Source organism: Chionomys nivalis, chromosome 24 (genome assembly GCF_950005125.1).
Source record: "Chionomys nivalis chromosome 24, mChiNiv1.1, whole genome shotgun sequence".
Lineage (NCBI taxonomy): Eukaryota > Metazoa > Chordata > Mammalia > Rodentia > Cricetidae > Chionomys > Chionomys nivalis.
Window position 1 is genome coordinate 2,725,892 of NC_080109.1, and position 19,123 is coordinate 2,745,014.

The 19,123-nt window shown below is 44.2% G+C and overlaps 1 protein-coding gene across 4 annotated transcripts in view; it reads left to right on the forward strand.

Moving 5' to 3' along the window:
- Trim2 (tripartite motif containing 2) overlaps positions 1-19,123 on the forward strand; it is a 109,529-nt gene that overhangs the window by 78,273 nt on the left and 12,133 nt on the right. For all 4 annotated transcript variants that reach the window (XM_057756876.1, XM_057756874.1, XM_057756873.1 and 1 more), the window contains exons 4-8: positions 4,323-4,474; positions 5,413-5,593; positions 6,397-7,120; positions 14,038-14,141; positions 14,429-14,596. In XM_057756876.1, coding sequence (XP_057612859.1) covers positions 4,323-4,474; positions 5,413-5,593; positions 6,397-7,120; positions 14,038-14,141; positions 14,429-14,596 — 1,329 coding nt within the window. The remainder of the gene's footprint in view (positions 1-4,322; positions 4,475-5,412; positions 5,594-6,396; positions 7,121-14,037; positions 14,142-14,428; positions 14,597-19,123) is intronic.

Sequence of the window (19,123 nt, forward strand, 5' to 3'; positions counted from 1 at the left end):
GCTCATTAAACCTCCGGGATGGCACTGCCAAGTGCTAAAGGAAGCAGAATGGCGGCCAGTGACCTAAGAGCCTCTTTGCTCACAAAGCCGACACTTGAGCTTATGCCTTGTGATCCGAGTTAGACAGATGACCAGGGGACGCTGTCAGTGTTCAGCGAGGCCCCATCCAACAGCTAACAAGGATGCTGACAGGAAGGGGATATTCGGGGTGAGAATGCCCCTCCCCCATCAGCTGCGAGGCTCCCCACAAGGACCAGCAGATTGGCCTGGAGCATCCTTTCCCCCCAGGAATGCATATGGTCCTGCCAGCCTCTCTGCTGATGGACGCAGACAGTGACCACCTGTCAACAGCACCAAGCTCACCCTGGCTTCTGGCTGCCCTTCTACCCCTGGGGACAGTGGCATCATCTGTGTAGAGATGGATGGCCTCAGCTGAGGGGCGCTAGTCACCCCACAAGTCTCAGCTGTGAAAGCCTAGAGCGAGCATTTATGAACCAGTAGCTTTCTCCACTTCAAAATGCGTCTTTCTCCCGGGACACCCTTGGGAAGCTGAACCACAGACAGTGAGCACTTGCTGCTACCCACTCAAAGGTGCAGTCTTTTTTAAGGTAGAAATCATATAACATCAAATTCAATATTTCAAACACTGAAAAGTGTACAATTAGTGGGCTTTATATTCACAAAATTGCGCAAATATCATCACTATCTGGTTCCAGAATGTTTTCATCACCCACTCAAAGCAACTCCACATCCTATAAACAGTCTTCTGCAAGCCCTGGAGAAACACTCATACACAGAAAGCAAAATAAACCAAGTAAGAAGGGGGTTAATAACCGTAGGCTGATAGTTTCTGGTCTTCATGATGTTTTAGAATTTTTTGTGTCTGTATATTAGTTCATGTTCTTTTCTGGTCTGTTTCCTCCCCCATTGTCTCACTCCTCAGATTTCAGAATACACTGAACTCAGACCAGAAAATGCCAGTAATACAGCATAGTGTTTGAGATATCTAAACTCAGCATGGACACTAATCGCTAAATAAACATTGCCATTGTCTAACCCGTTCTACATTTGAGGCAGCACACTCCTTCTCAAAGCAGTGCGCGTGGCATGTCAGGGTCAGCCTCAGCTGAGTGAGAAATGTGTCCGTAGGCTGGAGGAGCACTGTCAGCATGTCACAGTCCCTGACCCAGACACTGGCAGCAGTCCCCACGCCCCGAGAACCCGAGGGAAGGAGCCTTTGCATCCATTCCTGGCTCTTCCGCACACCATAGCGGGCGGTTGTTTCCTGACTGGTGGGATCTCATGAGAATCTGCCCTGAAGGGGAGACATTCATCATGTGTGATCCAAAGATAAGGTTGTCTGATGTTGTGAGCCACCTTCTGCTGAAGTGAAAGGAACGTTGGCCCTCACTCGATCATGCGCCATGGATCCCTAGGGAGGACGTTTTCAGAAGGAAGTTTCAGGATTTATTGGAAAAGTTCTTTTATGCCTTCCTTCCACCAGCTGCTTGACAGACAAGAATCCCCTTAGACCAATAAAGTTCTAATAAAATATTTGTGATATAGGGCTCATATGTCATTACCAAATATTTGCATTTCCAAAAGTAATTTCTAGAAACCTTACAGTAGGAAATTTAACATGACATTGCATTAGTTTTGGATCCTTCTGTTTCCTGAACAGATAAAGCAAGGAACATGTTAAAGTGACATAAACCAGTCCAAAGAGCAACTCCAGCTAGAGAAAGGGAGAGCCATTGAAAGGACTACTTAAGCCAGGTACACACCTTTAATCCCAGCACTGGGAGACAGAGGCAGGTAGATCTCAGTGAGTTTGAGGCCAACCGGTCTACAAAGTAAGTTCTGGGACAGCCAGGACTGTTACATAGAGAAACCCTGTCTTGAAAAACAAAAACCAAAACAAACAAACAAAGAGGGCGGCTTAGGCCACACCATCCGTATTCAGCAGTCCCAGTGTGGCCAGCCCTCAGGAACTGGGCTGAACTGAATCACACACCTTTTAAAATAAGAAGCAAACGTTCAGTCTTCCCTTGGGATGTTTGAATTTCCATTTGACTTTGTTATTAAAGTACAGTTTAATTCAGTATGACGATATTTGAACAGTAGATGGACAGAGAAAACTTTGGGCTACAGCGAAACTCGGGAACAGCATCTGCTTGCCATACATAAAGCCTGGGGTTTGAGCCCCAGTTTCAAAAAAGAGGAAAAGAAAAGAAATTTCCAATCATGGTCCAAGCCTAACAGGTCTCCTTATGTGATAAAAGTTTAAAAAAATAAATTGATCCCTCTCTCCAAAAGGGGGGTGTTTCCAATTTATGGCCTAGGCATAGTCCTAAAACATTATACGTGACAAAATTAAAATGAAACATGAATTCCTATAACTTACTATGTACTTACTTTAAAGTACAATGTTGCATGAAATCTAATTCCTGTAACTCACTATGTACTTACTTCAAAGTACAATGTTGTATAAAATGTAACATTCTCATAGAAACATTTTGAAGGATTTTTATCTAAATCTGGTTAATGCAGAAAGAGTGTTTCCAAAATAAAATCAGAAAATACTGTGTCAAATAGTGAAGACTAAATAAGGAAGGAGTCCTTGTGTTGCCATGACACCTACCCCTGGAACCATGGGTATGGGCATCCTGTGATTTATGTAATCCAGTGTTGAGTGCCCGCTACAGGTGAGGCACAACCTGCGTTCTGGATAAGAGACTCCCTGTGATCAGGAGCTTGTTGGCTTCAGTCACACTGAAAATCCATTGTCCATCAAGTTGAGTCAGGATTCATGCCTTTTTCAGTGTGTGTGCTACTAAAAATGCCACATAAAGTTCTCCCCCAAAAGTCTCCGGGAAGTCAAAAGTGGAGGATAATTACTCCCAACAGAGGAAGGAGGGCAGTACCTAATTCTCAGGCTTTTGTGTTACATTGTTACTAAGTGTCCATCCTAACCAAGATAAGTGACTTAACTTCAGGGTCAGTGTCCTTAGCTTCCGGTTAAGGATATCCAGATGATGTCATTGCCATCACTATTGCAGTTCCTAACTGGGAACTAGACTGAGCTGGAGCCAAGCATCATCGTGTTCTTGTGTATTAACCCACTTCATCTTCACAGCAGTCCAGCGGAGTGGGTCACTGTCATGGATGGCATCATCTTCTCTTGAGAAGCTGAGCCTCAGTGAACTTAGGTCATTTGTCTATGGCCATTCAACTCTATGGGTGATGGAACTGGGGTGCAAACTACTGAGTGTATCTCTGATTAAGCAGTGACCATTTTAAATAAGATTCAGGAGCCCTCCTGGGTCTTCAGACCTCTTCAGGGTCCCACAAGGTGAATACTGCATTCATAGCACAATAATAAAAATAACGTTTGTTTTTTTCGCTCAAGTGTGTGTGTGTGTGTGTGTGTGTATGTGGTGAAACTTTCCAGAATCTGTATGTGTTCTGCAGAATGAATGCAGAAACAGAGAGGAGAATCCAACTGTCTTCTATCAAACTAAACACTGCAGAGATGTACTGAAATCAAAGCCATGCCACACTCCTCCCAACATTTTCCATCTTATAAATGTTGTTTGTATACAAATTAACAAATTATTTTTATTATTCATAAGTCAGCATTAGTATTCACTTTCCATATATTAATAAACAAATTTTTGTTTCATTTTTATTGTGACAAGTATTTATGGAAAGGAAAGAATCCACATATACCAAAGTTTTTTGTTTTTTTGTTTTTTTTTTTGGATTTTTCGAGACAGGGTTTCTCCATAGTTTTTGGTTCCTGTCCTGGAACTAGCTCTTGTAGACCAGGCTGGCCTCGAACTCATGGAGATCCACCTGCCTCTGCCTCCCAAGTGCTGGGATTAAAGGCGTGTGCCACCACTGCCCGGCTCCAAAGTTCCTTTTTGTTTGTTTGTTTTTGAGACAGGGTCTTACTGTATAGCGGTGGCTGTCTTGGAACTCCGTAGACCAGGTTGGCCTGGAACTGACACAGTTCCTTCTTCCTCTGCTTCCTGAGTGCTAGGACTAAAGACTTCCACCACCTAGCCTGGCTCAAAGGCTCTTTTAAAGTCCTCAATGCTTTAAAAGGAATTTAAAGAGGTTCTAAGACCCAAGTCCTGGAGAGGAGCAGCAGTGGCCTTGGAGTCAGATTCACCTCTTCTTGAGGCCTGACATGTCAATGTCATGTCAATGTCACGTCAACGCTTGGGCACTAGCATGCCAACAGCTTTAGTGACTGGGAATGAAATAGAAGAGAATGTGTGTATCTTCCCTGCAGAGTGAGCTCTCTGTGTTACCCACAGGTGATGGAGTTTTACTGCCAGTCCTGTGAGACGGCCATGTGTCGGGAATGCACCGAGGGGGAGCACGCGGAGCACCCCACGGTGCCGCTGAAGGACGTGGTGGAGCAGCACAAGGCCTCACTTCAGGTCCAGCTGGATGCGGTCAACAAAAGGTGCCGAGCCCCTGCAGACTCCCCACCCCATGTGAGGCCTGGCCTCCACACCTGGTGTTTGAGATGCTAGGGTCATGCCAGCCTGAATATATAACTCCGTGTGTTCTACATTCTTCTTGATCATGAGATCTCAGAACCTCCTGCCTGAAACCAGAACCAAGATTTTCCTTGGAGTTGTGTTGCCTTGCTTCCAGACCTGTGGTGGTGGCTGGGATGGTTCTGTGCATGAGCCCCGTCCAGTGGTGCCAAGCAGTGATAGCTCAGTTTTCCTAGTGTGTTTGTTTTCAGGATTTCCTTTTCCCTTTGGCATGGACACAAATGAAAGCAGTACCTGTGTCTTGTATGAGAGAGACCAACTGAAAAGAAGGCCTTAACAACCAGTGGAAAGGCAGACAAAGTAGTCAGTAGTCCAACTGATAGTCAGGAGTCCCAGCGAGAAAAAGATCTTCTTTCAACGTCACCTAAAGGGACTTGAAAACATACAGGATGTTCTCCAGATAGTCTGAGTTGAGCAAGTTTATGTGACTGGAAAAAATGATGAAGCTAGACATTTAGAATACAGTGGTTTTCAACCACAGGCAATTCTGACCCCCCACCCCCCATCCAGAACACTTGACAATACTTAAAGGCATTTTTGGGGTCCTAGCAGTGGTGGGGTGGGGTATGCTGTTGGCATTGGGTGGAGGAGAGAACACTGTTAAACACATGCACAAGGCAGGAAAGCCTATCACACCATCGATAGTTAACGTGGGTGTCTGAAGGTTAATGGAAAGAGCTGTGACCCTGAAAGTTTCGTTCGTTCTATTGCTCTTTAAAGATGGTGAGAGGCGACTTTAAAAGGGGCATTTTGCTCTTAGAGAAACAAAAGGGGTGTAGGTAGACTTTGGAATACTTCTGGGTGGATGTTAAAGATTCTTAATGACTCTCCTGTCTCTCAGGCTCCCAGAAATAGATTCTGCTCTTCAATTCATCTCAGAAATCATCCATCAGTTAACAAACCAGAAGGCCAGCATTGTAGACGACATCCACTCCACCTTTGATGAGCTGCAGAAGACTTTAAACGTCCGCAAGAGCGTCCTGCTGATGGAGCTCGAGGTCAACTATGGCCTCAAACACAAAGTAAGACTCTGCTGTCCCCACATTTCCTCTAAGGGGCGTGACACCGGGGCCACTCCGTTCACAGCCGTGGTGGCGGGGACCCACATAGGTCTTTAATGTCACCATTGTACAGTGAACTCCTGCTTTCATTTAGTAGGAACACCCCCTCCCCAACTTCCATATTTCTTTTGACGAAGCTGGGATTCTGTGACCTTCTGTAGCAATTCATAGTCTGACGTGAGAGGTGGCACATTGTGTTTTCAGGTCTTAGAGTTGCCTGGAATGTTTTTCCTCCCGTAATTATAATGTGGGCGAGCCTCTCAACTGCCCTCACCCACACTAACCTGTTCCTCAACTTCAAAGCGAATCCTGACTGTAGTCTTTGTTTGGCTCTGCCGGGGAGGAGAGCTTCTGCTATTCACGTGTGGAGACTTCTCCAATGGTTGGTTTTTGTTCCTTGAGGTAGTAGCCAGGCAGCTCTGAACGGTAGGGAAAGTCACGGAGTAAAAACTATTTCACATCAAGCAATTTGTGTCTCACGCTAGGGGTAGCGACCTTTCTGCCTCGCCTTATGTAAACAGATGACCCAAGAAACACGCACATGTGGGTGATGAGGCAGGGAGAGGCGGAAGGGAAACCTCCGGAAGGCACTGGTAATGCGATTTAACATTTCGCCTGAGTTCACTGGGTTAAATGGAATGCAGCTTGTTCGGAGCCAGCTGAGTGGGCGGGTATAGAAGCCGGTTCTTGTGGGCGGAGGGCTCTGCCCCAGTTCCTGGCAATTGTCCCGGAGGAAGTGCTCACTGCTTCTCTGTGCCTGGCAGGTGCTGCAGTCCCAGCTGGATACCCTTCTCCAAGGCCAGGAAAGCATCAAGAGCTGCAGCAACTTTACGGCGCAGGCTCTCAACCATGGCACGGAAACGGAGGTGCTACTGGTGAAGAAACAGATGAGCGAGAAGCTAAACGAACTGGCGGACCAAGACTTCCCTCTGCACCCGCGCGAGAATGACCAGCTGGATTTCATCGTGGAAACCGAGGGACTGAAGAAGTCCATCCACAACCTGGGGACCATCCTCACCACGAACGCTGTCGCCTCAGAGACGGTGGCCACGGGCGAGGGGCTTCGGCAGACCATCATCGGGCAGCCCATGTCCGTTACCATAACCACCAAGGACAAGGACGGAGAGCTGTGCAAGACAGGCAACGCATACCTCACCGCCGAGCTCAGCACCCCCGACGGCAGCGTGGCAGACGGCGAGATCCTGGACAACAAGAACGGCACCTACGAGTTCCTGTACACTGTGCAGAAGGAGGGGGACTTCACCCTGTCCCTCAGGCTCTACGACCAGCATATCCGTGGCAGCCCATTTAAACTCAAGGTCATCCGCTCAGCCGACGTGTCCCCCACCACCGAAGGCGTGAAGCGACGCGTTAAGTCCCCCGGGAGTGGTCACGTCAAGCAGAAGGCTGTGAAGAGACCCGCCAGCATGTACAGCACCGGCAAGAGAAAAGAGAACCCCATCGAGGACGACCTGATCTTCCGAGTGGGTAAGGAGTGGGTGACATACCTGGACTGGGTAGTTGGGGAGCCATGACAAGCCGTGACATTTCGGAGCAGGTGGGGAGCAGCTAGTTTTGTTAGGCTAACATAATAATGCAGACTCTTTGCAAATGTGTCTTCTTCCTCTCCCATTCTGCTCCTCTTCTTCTTTCTCCTCCCATCCCCTCTGCCTTCTTCTTTTTAAGAGATAAGTACTGCCAGTAAGAAACCGAAAATAAGCCAAAATAGAGAATCCCCGACATTGGGAACCTGACATTTTAAAGGATTTTCAGAATCCTCCTCCCTTTGCTGGGAGTGTCTTTGGAGGACTCCTGCCTAACCCAAAGACAGAAGAATCCTTGCCTCAGGCAAATACTTGTATTTCGGTGAAATCTGTGGGCTTGGACCATGGCAGTCCCTCAAAAGGAGCTCTGATACCTATGTCTCCACTCCCGCAAGGACTGGGAGATCTATGGGGGCCAGCTGTGCTGGGCTTGCTGTGGGGCCAGCCCCTAAGACCCAGGGTGGAGAAGGAAGTGGGGTTTCAGATGAAGCCAGAAGGTGTAGCATGACCTCAGAGATGGGAATGTGGAATTGCCCCTCCCTCTGATTTATTGCCAGTCGCTATTTACTTACCTTTGTTTTAACTGCTTGCTTTCTCCAGAGAAAGCAACCTAAACATAACCCCCCTCCCGCCCCCCAAAAAGGGCTCAGTTCCTTAAGGAAAGTAAAAGCTTGTGTCTTGTTTCAAAAAGCACCTGCAGCGTGTCTCGTTCCCCTGTGGTGTTTTTTCCTGCAGCCTGCCTCATTCCCCTGCAGTGTCTACATGGTGTTGCGGGAGGTCCTTCCGCACCTCCAGCCAATAACATCCCAGTGCCTAAGAGTGCCACACAGTTTAACTGGCACTACCGCAGAACTTCCCAGGGTGGCAATCTGCTGGTATGCACTGTGCGCTGTGGGAGCTAAGAGTTTGAAAGCGCCAGCCAACTTTTCTCATCTGTTTTCCACAGACCATCTTGGGAAACTAAGGTTCCCTGCAGCATCTGTGGGCCGAATTGCTCAGTTAGCACTCTGAATCCTGGACAGGACTGTGCTGTGGAACAACACATAACCTGTCTGCTCAGAGCAGTCCTTTCTTGGCCACCTGTGGGTACAGGGAACAAGCTGGGACAGACACGGGGCTGGATACCGCCAATCCAGTTTCTCCACTTACGCCTTGAGTATATCTTTCTGCTTTCCCCAACTTCAGCTTCCATGTTTATAAAATGCAAAATGGTCCTCCAGATTCTTCCATATTGTCACAATGAAGGGGGGAGGGAGGAACGGAGACTCTTTGACCTACCAGTTTTATTTCCTTTTGGGAAATCCTGCTGGTAGTTCTGGACTATGTTAGCTCCATTTTTAAATGTATGAGCTTCGTACTGTTTACATAGTGTTTACATTCTTCTCAGCAGTGGTAAGGCTTCTTTTTATCCAGATCCTCAACAACATTTAGCTTGTGTGTATCAGAAGAGGGCACCAGATCTCATTATAAATGGTTGTGATCCACCTTGTGGATGCTGGGAATTGGAAGAGCAGCCAGTGCTCTTCACCTCTGAGCCATCTTTTTAAAAGTATTTATTATTATTATTATTATTTTCATGTGTGTGATCCAACTCGAACCATTAGGTCTGTCTGATAAATCTTTACTTGCTGTGCCATCTCACTGACCCCAGTTTGTCTTCTCACCATTGTATTGTTTGGAGCCAGATGTACTGCTGTGCCCCTATAATTCCAGCATTTCAGAATTCAAGGCAGAAAGATTGAGAGTTCAAGACCAACCTGGATTACATGAGCAAGAATTCTCTTAATTTCTTTTTATATGAACCTAACAAAATTGGTAACAAAAGCAAAAGCATTAAATTAAGAAAGCTTCTGTTTAACAAACAAAACAATCACCAGAGTGAAGAGCTAAAATAAAAGAGATTGTGAAATATTTGAGTTCCTTATATATTTTGGATATTAATGCATTAGTAGCTATATGGTTGGCATCAATTTTCTTCCATTCTGTTGTGTTGCTGGTGTGTTAGGCTCACACCTAAAAGCACCTTTGCTCAAACCAGGGTTGTGAGCTTTCCCCCTGTGCCTCTTCCAGGGGGGGTTGCAGTTTCAGGTCCTAGGCTTGGAGTCTTTAACCCAGTTTCAGTTGCTCTTTGTATTTGGTATGAGATCAGCATCTAATAATCTTTGTGTTGACCTCTGGATTTCCCAGCACCATTTGTTGAAGAAACTCTTCTGTCCCCTTTGTCCATTCTTTGTCACAAACCAATTAACCAGTGTGTAGCTTTATTTCTGAGCACTCTATTCTTTGTCTGGTGTGTTTTGTTTGTTTCTGCGACAGGGTCTCCCTATGTATTCTAGGCAGCCCAGGCTTGACTTAAATTCTAGATTCTCCTGCCTTGGACTGCCAATCCTGGATTACAGATATGTGCCAGGATGCCCTCTGGACTCTGTATTCCAGAAATATATGTTTTTTTTTATCCTAATATTATTCTGGTTTTGTCCGAATAGCTTTGAAGTAGATGTTGCAATCAGATAATGTAATGCCTCTGGCTTTGCTCTTCTTCCTCAAAATTGCTTTAGCTTTTTGGAGTTTCTATGGTTACATATGAATTTTAGCATTGCTTTCTCGACTTCAGTGGAAATGTTATTGGAATTTTGGTAAGGATCACATTGAATTTTCAGATTGCTTTAGAGAGTAGGGACATTTTACCAATTTGCATTCTAGTCTATGAATACAGAATATCTTTCTACTTATGGCTTCTGAAGTTCTTTCATAAATGATTCTTGGTGTTTAGTGCTCAGACCTTTCACGTTATTAGTTAAAAAAAAGTTCCCTAGAATTTTTGTTGTTGCTTTAATTCTTTAACTTCATGTCCTAATCTAGTAAGAGTAAGCACTCAGAATCCAGTAATGAAGTTTAAAAAACATTTAGGGCCCCTGGCAGGCATGACGCTAAGTAATGGGTATATCACAGAGATGAAAGAAACGCGATCTCCTTCCTGGCGGAGCTTGCGATGGCTTTGGGGCCTTTGATGAGGCAGTGCCTCGTGTTGGTGTTGTGGTGTACCTGATGAAGTGACAGGCTTACCTCATGGGAAGCAGAGTCAGGTGAAGGAATTAAAGTCTCTCGCTTTTACAACTGAATTTAGGTTTCAGTTCTCTGTGAGGGAAAAATAGGCGTCTCTCCCAACAAAAGTCACTTTTTCCACAACATCCTTGCATTCAGGGACTAGGGGAAGAACACTTACAAGGCCTAATGCAGCCTCACAATGTCTAAGGACAAGCTCTGCAGCCCCTTCTGGGTTGTGTCCGGAGTTGCCCAAACTTGTGCAAGTATGTCCAAAAATGGTAAGACTAAACCTCGGCCAATTAGAAGTATACTAGTATAACTGCTGCTTGCTTAACCAATTATGTTCAAGATGAGCTAACTACCCCTGAGATTCCCTTAGCTGTGCTTAAAAGGAGCCCGCACGCTCCTCTCAGGGTCGCTACCATTTTGTATAGGTGTCGACCCTGCATACTGGAGTATTAATAAACACTCTCTGGTTTTGCATACTATTTGAGTCTGGGGTCTTCCTTCAGTGTTTTGTTGAACCCTACATTAGTAGGTGCTGAAGACCCCAAATCTTTCTCGAGGTACTTCACCAATGACCTAACTGCCTTCTATGAAGCCCTGCATCTTAAAGGTTGAACCACCTCCCACTAGGGCTATAGACTGAGGACCAAGCCACTTCCTTAACATTCTGTTGATTATTTAGTAGCCAGTGCAAGTAATTGTAAAAATTATCTTTTATTTACATTAAATTAGACAGGAAAGGATTTGGTAAGCACTATCTATCTATGTATTGTTTTTCATATCTTTGTTATGGAAGAACTCATATTAATTACCTATTTCCAATGCTTTGTGTGTGTGTCTGTACACCTGTGTAGTCAAGGCTTGAGCCCAAGGTCTTGAACACTAGGAAAGTGCTGTGTGTGTGTGTGTGTGTGTGTGTGTGAGAGAGAGAGAGAGAGAGAGAGAGAGAGAGAGAGAGAGAGAGAAGACAAGCATGAGAAAGTCAGAGGGTAACTACTTTTAGGAGGCAATTTTCTCTCTTTTTTTTTTTTATGTGGGATTCCGGATAGGAACTCAGGCTTGCAAGTACATTGAGTGGTAATGGCTTTACCTGCGGGGGGACCTTGCTGAGCCTGCCAAACCTCTTTAGCTGTGTGTTTTGTTCCAGTGCTCTGGTGACCCAGAGTTGGAGGCTCCCAAGCCTCTCATTCATTGCAGAAAGATAGAATCTTTCTGCCCCAGGGTTCTGACTAGATTAACACGGAGTTTAACTAAATGTCTTCCTGCCCCCAAATGAGGTTATTTCCTGTTTCTACTGATGCTCAGAAACGTGGCCTCATTTTTGTATGGCAAAAACACGTGCTGGTGTTTAGGGCGCCTGCATTTTCCTTTTTCCAGCACCACACGTGTGTTCTCTTAAGCAAGTGGAATATTTGTAACCAGACGATGATTACTCTCGCTAACCCTGTTTTCTCCATTCCCTGCTACCCACTGCGTCTTCTAGAAACACATTGGCCTTTGTGCTTAACAGAACAGACAAAAGGTTAAATGAAGGAGACCCACAGGCCATATTTGTCCCTGCCTGAACCTGAAGGACGGCGATCTACATTCATCTGTCTGCTTAGGTGTCTCTTAGCCACTCTCCCCTTGTATGCCCCATCACCTTCATGCGCAAGGCCCTACTACACTGGGTGTCTTTAAGGTCATTTCTTTTGTTTTTGTTCCACTCCCAGTTATAAGGTTCTTGCTCTTTAAAATAGTATAATTATTGTTTCTATTATTATTATTATTAGTGTGTATGTGTGTGTGTGACATGCCACTGCATCGTGTAAGGACAACTTGTGTGTCTGTTTTCTCTTCCACCTTTACATGGTTCTGAGGGTTCCAGGCTTCTGGGACTCACCTAAGACATCTCACCCGTGGGCCCCAAGACTCTTGCTTTCAAAACTGGTTGTGATGCCTCCTCCCGATAACTTCATGATATATATATATATATATATATATATATATATATATATATAAATACATATATATGTATATTTATTTATTTTGAGGCAAGGACTGTCTGTCTTGAGTCATTCTCCTTCTTCGGCTCACCCTTGGGTGCGCTGGGATGATAGGTGGATTTTTGAAAAACCAGGGGTTTGAGTTCTAACTTTTCTTCAAAGCCCTGGCCTTACCACCTTTACAAAAGATGTTATTGTAGAATTCTTTCTTGTATTCCTAGGTCCAGTTATTCGTACATCAACAGGGAGCCCCAAACGAATCGCTTGAGCGCTGCCTTCTTTATAGGGCCGGATGTGGCTTCCTCATCCGTACGGCCAGTAACCGACTCATCTTGTTTATCCTTTTCTTTGTTTTCATTTGTCTGTTTACTTGTTGTGAGCCTGGTTCTCACAGTTGTTGTCCAGGCTGGCTTTGAACTCCGGGTTCAAGCCGCGGCTCGCTGGGGCCCACTGGGCCTCAATACCCTGCTCTCATACACCATTTGAAAAACACGCTCACTCGTTCTGTGTTCAAGCATCCCGCAAAGATCCTTGTGAACAAAGTGATACATCTGATGAAATGGTGGTTTCCTTCGTGATGCAGAACTTTATCTTTGGGGGTCTGAATCTTGTGGCGATTAGACACAGAAGACACAAACTTAAGAGGACCCCCGACGTTGTTACAAGGATGGCCACTGGGGTCTGTTGAAAACCAGCTGATCCCAAACTTTCCTGCTCAGCAGTTCTATTCTTGATTTGTTCTGGAGTTTTATCCATCACCAGTTTCACTCCTAAGCCCAGGTCTGTTTCTGAAGAGTCAGCCTGAGCCTGACACCAACTCCACTCGGCATGTCCTCCTCCTCTTTCCTCCGTCACTATATGGATGACTAAAAGATATTAAACTGCTCTTTTAATATAAATTAAGTTGTAATTTATTTTTCTCACTAGGAATTGAAATTTAAGCTTTCTAAGTCAATTTTAGGTACTGTATCTGTTTCCACCCATTGGTATTCAGCATTTTTATTTCTTTTGAAATAAAAAGGGGTAACCATTAATATGATGGCAGGACACTTATTTCCGTCCCTCCTTCTCATTTGTCCTTGCAACCAAAGAGTCTATTGGCCAAGTTGGGCAGATTTGACCTTAAGCCCAGGGCTGTGGAGACTAAGGCCAGGAACAAACTCAAGGCCAGTCAGAAAAAGAAACAGACAAAATTCAAGTAGGGTGAGGTATCAGGAATATACACAGCCACTGAAGTCGAAGTCGAGTCTTAGGGAAGAATGCGGAAGTGGGTCCAGCATGTGAGACCACACTGCTCACTCATGATGTCTGTGGCTTCAGTGTGGCTGATGGACGTGCTCAGAACATGAAATGTCCGGGCATCCCCTGAGGGCCACTGAGTAGGAGAGTGAGATTCTGCCAGAACTCTAAAACTCACCCCGACTCTGGCTGTAGCTCCCTGGTTAGAATATGTTTTATTATTTCTTTGTGAAAGCTGAATATATTTTAATTAATATCACATTAATTAATTATATCACTTTAATACTCAGCTGCAAATTGATTAGAGAAAATTAGCATTTGATTGAAAATGATTTTGCAAAGACTTTATTGCTCTGGAAGAGAGGGTGAGTAGTTCATGGATTAAGTCATAGGGGGCGTCCCCCTCCCACCCCTTTCTGTGTGTATCAAGGGCAGTGCAGAGTCTGTAGCCACGGGTGTCATCCCTACCGCGGGAAAGAAAAAAGACAATGTATTCTCAGGCTACTTATGGAAGCTTAGACTATTCTTTTCCTAATCCATTTCTCTGTAACTTAATTTCTGTGCTTTTCTCATTTATCCTTAGGTACCAAAGGAAGAAATAAAGGGGAATTCACAAACCTTCAGGGTGTAGCTGCATCTACAAGTGGAAAGATATTAATTGCAGATAGTAATAACCAGTGCGTGCAGGTATAGCCCTACGTGTGTTCCTCTGACTGCTCGTGTTGGCTAGAGATGGGTGTGTGCTTCTCTGTGTTAGAGTCAAGATAAATGGTATGGGGAGGAAACAAAAGGAATATGTAGACTTTTGTTTTTGTTTGTTTTAGTTTTGTTGAGTGCAAGCATGTGTGTGTGTGTGTGTGTGTGTGTGCGCGTGCACGCATAGGGCTTTCTTAAACAGCACTGGCGTGTTCTGATTTGCTCCACGGATTTATTGTACTAGTTCAGATTCTAATGAATCTAAATTCATTGTTTAGATATTTTCCAATGATGGACAATTCAAAAGCCGCTTTGGCATCCGAGGACGATCACCTGGACAGCTACAGCGGCCCACGGGGGTAGCAGTGCACCCCAGTGGGGACATCATCATCGCAGATTATGATAACAAGTGGGTTAGCATTTTCTCCAACGACGGAAAGTTTAAGGTAAGAGTGACCACCATTTGGCCCCTAAATAGTAGAAACAACAAAAAAAGTGGCATTAAATTATGTTTTTCTTTGTTTAAATCCAATCTAATATTCCATAATTATTTATATGGAGTCATCAATCTCAGTTTTATAAAATGAAAGTAGCTGTGATAATTTTATAAACTTGCTTTCTCTCACACACATGCATTTGCACACATTCATATGAATACACACATACATGTGCACTCACATACATATATATGCATATAGATACATATACATGAATACACACCTATATAGTCTAAGTGTGATTTATTTTATAAAGCAATAGTTTGCTTGCTTGCTTTAAAAAAATCATGCTTACTGGAAAACTATATTGGTTACATCAATTTGATTTCAGAAGAAACAAAGTCTCCTGCAAAGGGTTATAAAGTAGCAGTTTGTGATTCTCAATTAATTTTCAAACTGTCACAAAGTACATTTTACTTTCTCAGGTCTGTGGTGGGAGACACAGGAGAAACAACGTGATAATGTACATTTCTCACCTTTAAAACACACACATTGAATGTCAGTTGTACATTATTTGTTATAAACTGAAAACGCAAGATTAAAGAATGTCACATAGAACTAGGAAGGAAAAGAAAATGGAGGCTGTACAGCAATGGCGCCAGTTCCCCTACACCCTGGGATCCTGTCATGTGATATGTGCTATCGCCTAGCGATGGTGCCAGTTTCCCTACACCCTGGGATCCTCTCATGTGATATGTATGATATCCTTCCTGCCCCTGTTTGCAAAATGTAAACATGGTGTCTCTGTTAGTCAGCTCTTTATTGCTGAGACAAATTGTCTAAGAAAATCGACTTAGGAACTATTTAGTTTGGTCCACAATTTTGTAGGTCTTCAGTCCACTGTCACTTAGCTCATGTGCCTTGGTCCTGTGGCAGAGTGAAACACATGATGGAGGGAATCACTGACCTCATGGTAGCAGGAAAGCAGAGGGAAGAGGAAGCGATTGGGCTCCATGGCCTCCTTCAGGGATATGCCCCAGTGACCTCCCTTCCTTCCCATTCTGGAATCTTGAAAGCGGATCTCACTCGGTCTCTGATTGAAAGCATTTGAAATCTTTGGGTTGTCCTGGTCATCTCATGATATTTACAAGATGATATTTATGAGATGAGTTACATGCATTTTACTCTTAGATTAGAGGCTTTGTTTTATGTGAGGCAATACCTTTTCAACCCGTGGAAATAAAAGAAACATTGCATTCTTGCACGTGAGTATCCAGTAGACCCTGAACTTTTTGTTCTGCTAGAAACTGCTCCATATAATGGTCCTGTGTCCAGAAAGTTCTCTTGTGTATCTTCCAACACCTAAATCTAACAGCTCTGCTAGGAACATGAGGAAAACCTGTGTCTTTCCTCTCAAAAGTCCTCGTTTGGACAAACCTACTTATATCTTTTCTTATACTCCAGCAAAAATGGTTATTGATCTGTACATGGGGAGCCCATGCTGCAGCTGCTTCTGAAAACTGAGTTTTGCTAGCTAAAAGAGAGGGACTCCCTGATGGAGACGTTTCACGCTCATGACTTGATATTTCGGTACTAGTAATAAATACTTGGAAGAACAGGTCTTAAAATTGGGCGCTGCTGGCAGTCAGTGCAGTCAACACTGTAAAGCACTTGTGCCCCCTAGAGGACAGGGGGAGGGATGTTCCCTACTGCATCAAGAACCTCTTTAAGACAGATGTTGATGAGAACCCATTAAGGTAAAGGAATAGCACAATGAAAGAATCTGAGTACTGTAAAAAAAAAAGTTCACCCAGAAAACATGGCATGCACAATGCAACATAAGAAGGCATTTCTATTATCTATGACAGCACAGGTGGAACTAGAAGGAATTATGTGTGGTGATTTTTTAATGAGAATAGGCCAAATAGTCTAATATACATTGAATGTCTGGCTCCCAGTTGGTAGAACTGGCTGGGAAGGATTAGGAGGTACAGCCTTGTTGAGGAAGATATTTCACAGGGGTGTGCTTCGAGACTTCAAAAGCCCACATCATTCCAGTTAGCACTTGCTCTCCCTTGTGGCTGTTGCTTCAACATGTGAGCTCTCAGTTGATGCTCCAGAATCATGCTTGCCTTCTGCCATGCTTGCCACCATGATGGCCATGGACTCACCCTCTGAAACTATAAGCTGATATGGCATGCTCTTCTGTATATGTGTTGCTTTTATTGGTTGATGAATAAATTTTTTGGCCAATGCGGGGAAGGAGGGGTGGCAGGAAGAGTTCACCAAGACGTGCAGGCTACAATGTAGCATCTGGACCCAGATGTGAAGGCTACAATGTAGCATCCAGACCCAGCCGTGAAGGCTACAATGTAGCATCCAGACCCAGTTGTGAAAGCTACAATGTAGCATTTGGACCCAGCCATGAAGGCTACAATGTAGCATCCAGAACCAGCTATGAAGGCTACAATGTAGCATCCGGACCCAGCAGTGAAGGCTACAATGTATTATCCACACCCAGCCGCCTGCAGGCTACAATGTAGCACCCACACCCAGACATGCAGGCTACAATGTAGCACCCACACCCAGACGTGCAGGCTACAATGTAGCATGCAGAGATGATTAATTTTGCTTCTTTAATGGGACTTGGTGAAATCAACAGAGTAACTGACTTGCCTTCTACTACAGCACAGTCTTTGTATTTATTCCTAATTATCTCAGATGTGTAGCATCTTACTATCGTTTTTACAGTCTTATAGTGTAATGTTTATCAGTCTCTGCCCCCTTTACTGCTTTCTCTTTCATCTTCCCTCATGTCTTATACCTTCTAACCCATTTGGGAGTCTTTGGTAATCAGAAATGAGCACAAATTTGGTGACCTTTATGGCTACTATATTCTAAAATGTCTTAGCTTTTCCCTCTTGAATTTGCAAGCCATTTGTTAGGTGTTCTCATTTGACTGTCTAATGACAAACTCTGAACTATGTTTCTTACTGTTCTAAGATGGCAAGGAAACACAGTGAGACAAAACACATAGCTTCTTATTCAGCTTTGCAGAATTTAGTGCAGCTGAACAGGAAACAAAAGGAGGAGGAGTGGGACATTTGGTTTCAGCTTTGAGTTGTGCTTGTCGATCTGCCCAGTCGGCATCCTATGGTGGAACTAAGATAATCCTTTGGCTTCTGTTTTTATTCTAGATAATTATCCACTTGCTATTATATGGTTGAGTCACTCTGTTGTCTGTAATGTTAAGTAGTAGTCGTATTAGGCAGTAACAAACAGGGTGCCAGCTCTCCTTTTGATCTGGCATGACACCTTCCTTTCAGACTTGAAAGCACGTGAGTGATTGCCGTCCATGCCATTATGTTAGAGCCTCTTTGATCCTCGGGCTCCATTGCAGCATCAGAATCAAACTTAGATAAGCGGTTTCCTGGCCTAAGACGAAATGTTTCCTTTCAAAGTCCTTGTGTCTCTCTGCTCTAATGAGGTCACATCTGAATCTCTGTCATTTGTAATCTTGGAAGAACAAAGCCTCCCATGAGAAGTCTTGCTTGGAGAAACTCCATTGCTGTATCAGGAAATTAAGAAGATTTACATGGAGGCTGGAGAGACCATGATGGAGAGGCAATGAATGAAGCATTTGTTGTTCTTGTAGAAAACCCAGCACCCACATGTGCTGTAACTGCAGTTCTGGGGGCTCTGATGCCTTCTTCTGACCTCTTAAGTCACTAACCACACACATCATGTACAGGCACGCATGTAGGGAAGACACTCATACACATAAAGTTAAATAAATAAATAACAAACTAAAGCGTTCACTGGGGCTCACAGACTTTGATCAGGTAGTGCTAAAATAGAGACAGAAAGGACTCTGGAGCAGAACATAGAAAATGTAATTGGTGGGGATTGATTTTTAATTTAAAAGACACTGCAAGCTGGGTGGTGATGGCGCACGCCTTTAATCCCAGCACTCGGGAGGCAGAGGCAGGTGGATCTCTGTGAGTTCGAGACCAGCCTGGTCTACAAGAGCTAGTTCCAGGACAGGCTCCAAAACCACAGAGAAACCCTGTCACCAAAAACCAAAAAAAAAAAAAAAAAAAAAAAAAAAGACACTGCAAATAGGTTTTAAAAATGTGTCAAAAAAGTCTAAAATAAGAAGAGTGTAGTAAGGAGGCCACTTGTTGGTTCCTGGCTGCTCATAACCAAAATAATCACACAGAAACTGTATTGATTAAACCACTACTTGGCCCATTAGCTCTAACTTCTTATTGGCTAACTCTCACATCTTAATTTAATCCATCTCCATTAATTTGTGTATCACCATGAGGTCATGAAGTTTTAGCGCATCTATCTCCTGCAAAAGCTCCATGGCTTCTCACTAACTCCTCCTCCTTTCTCCCAGCATTCAGTTTAGTTTTCCCTGCCTACCTCTATTCCCTGTGCAGGCCCAAGACAGTTTATTAACCAATTGTATTCACAGCATACAGAGGGGAATTCCACACCATAAGAATTCCTCTTGCCTTCACTGACCCCACT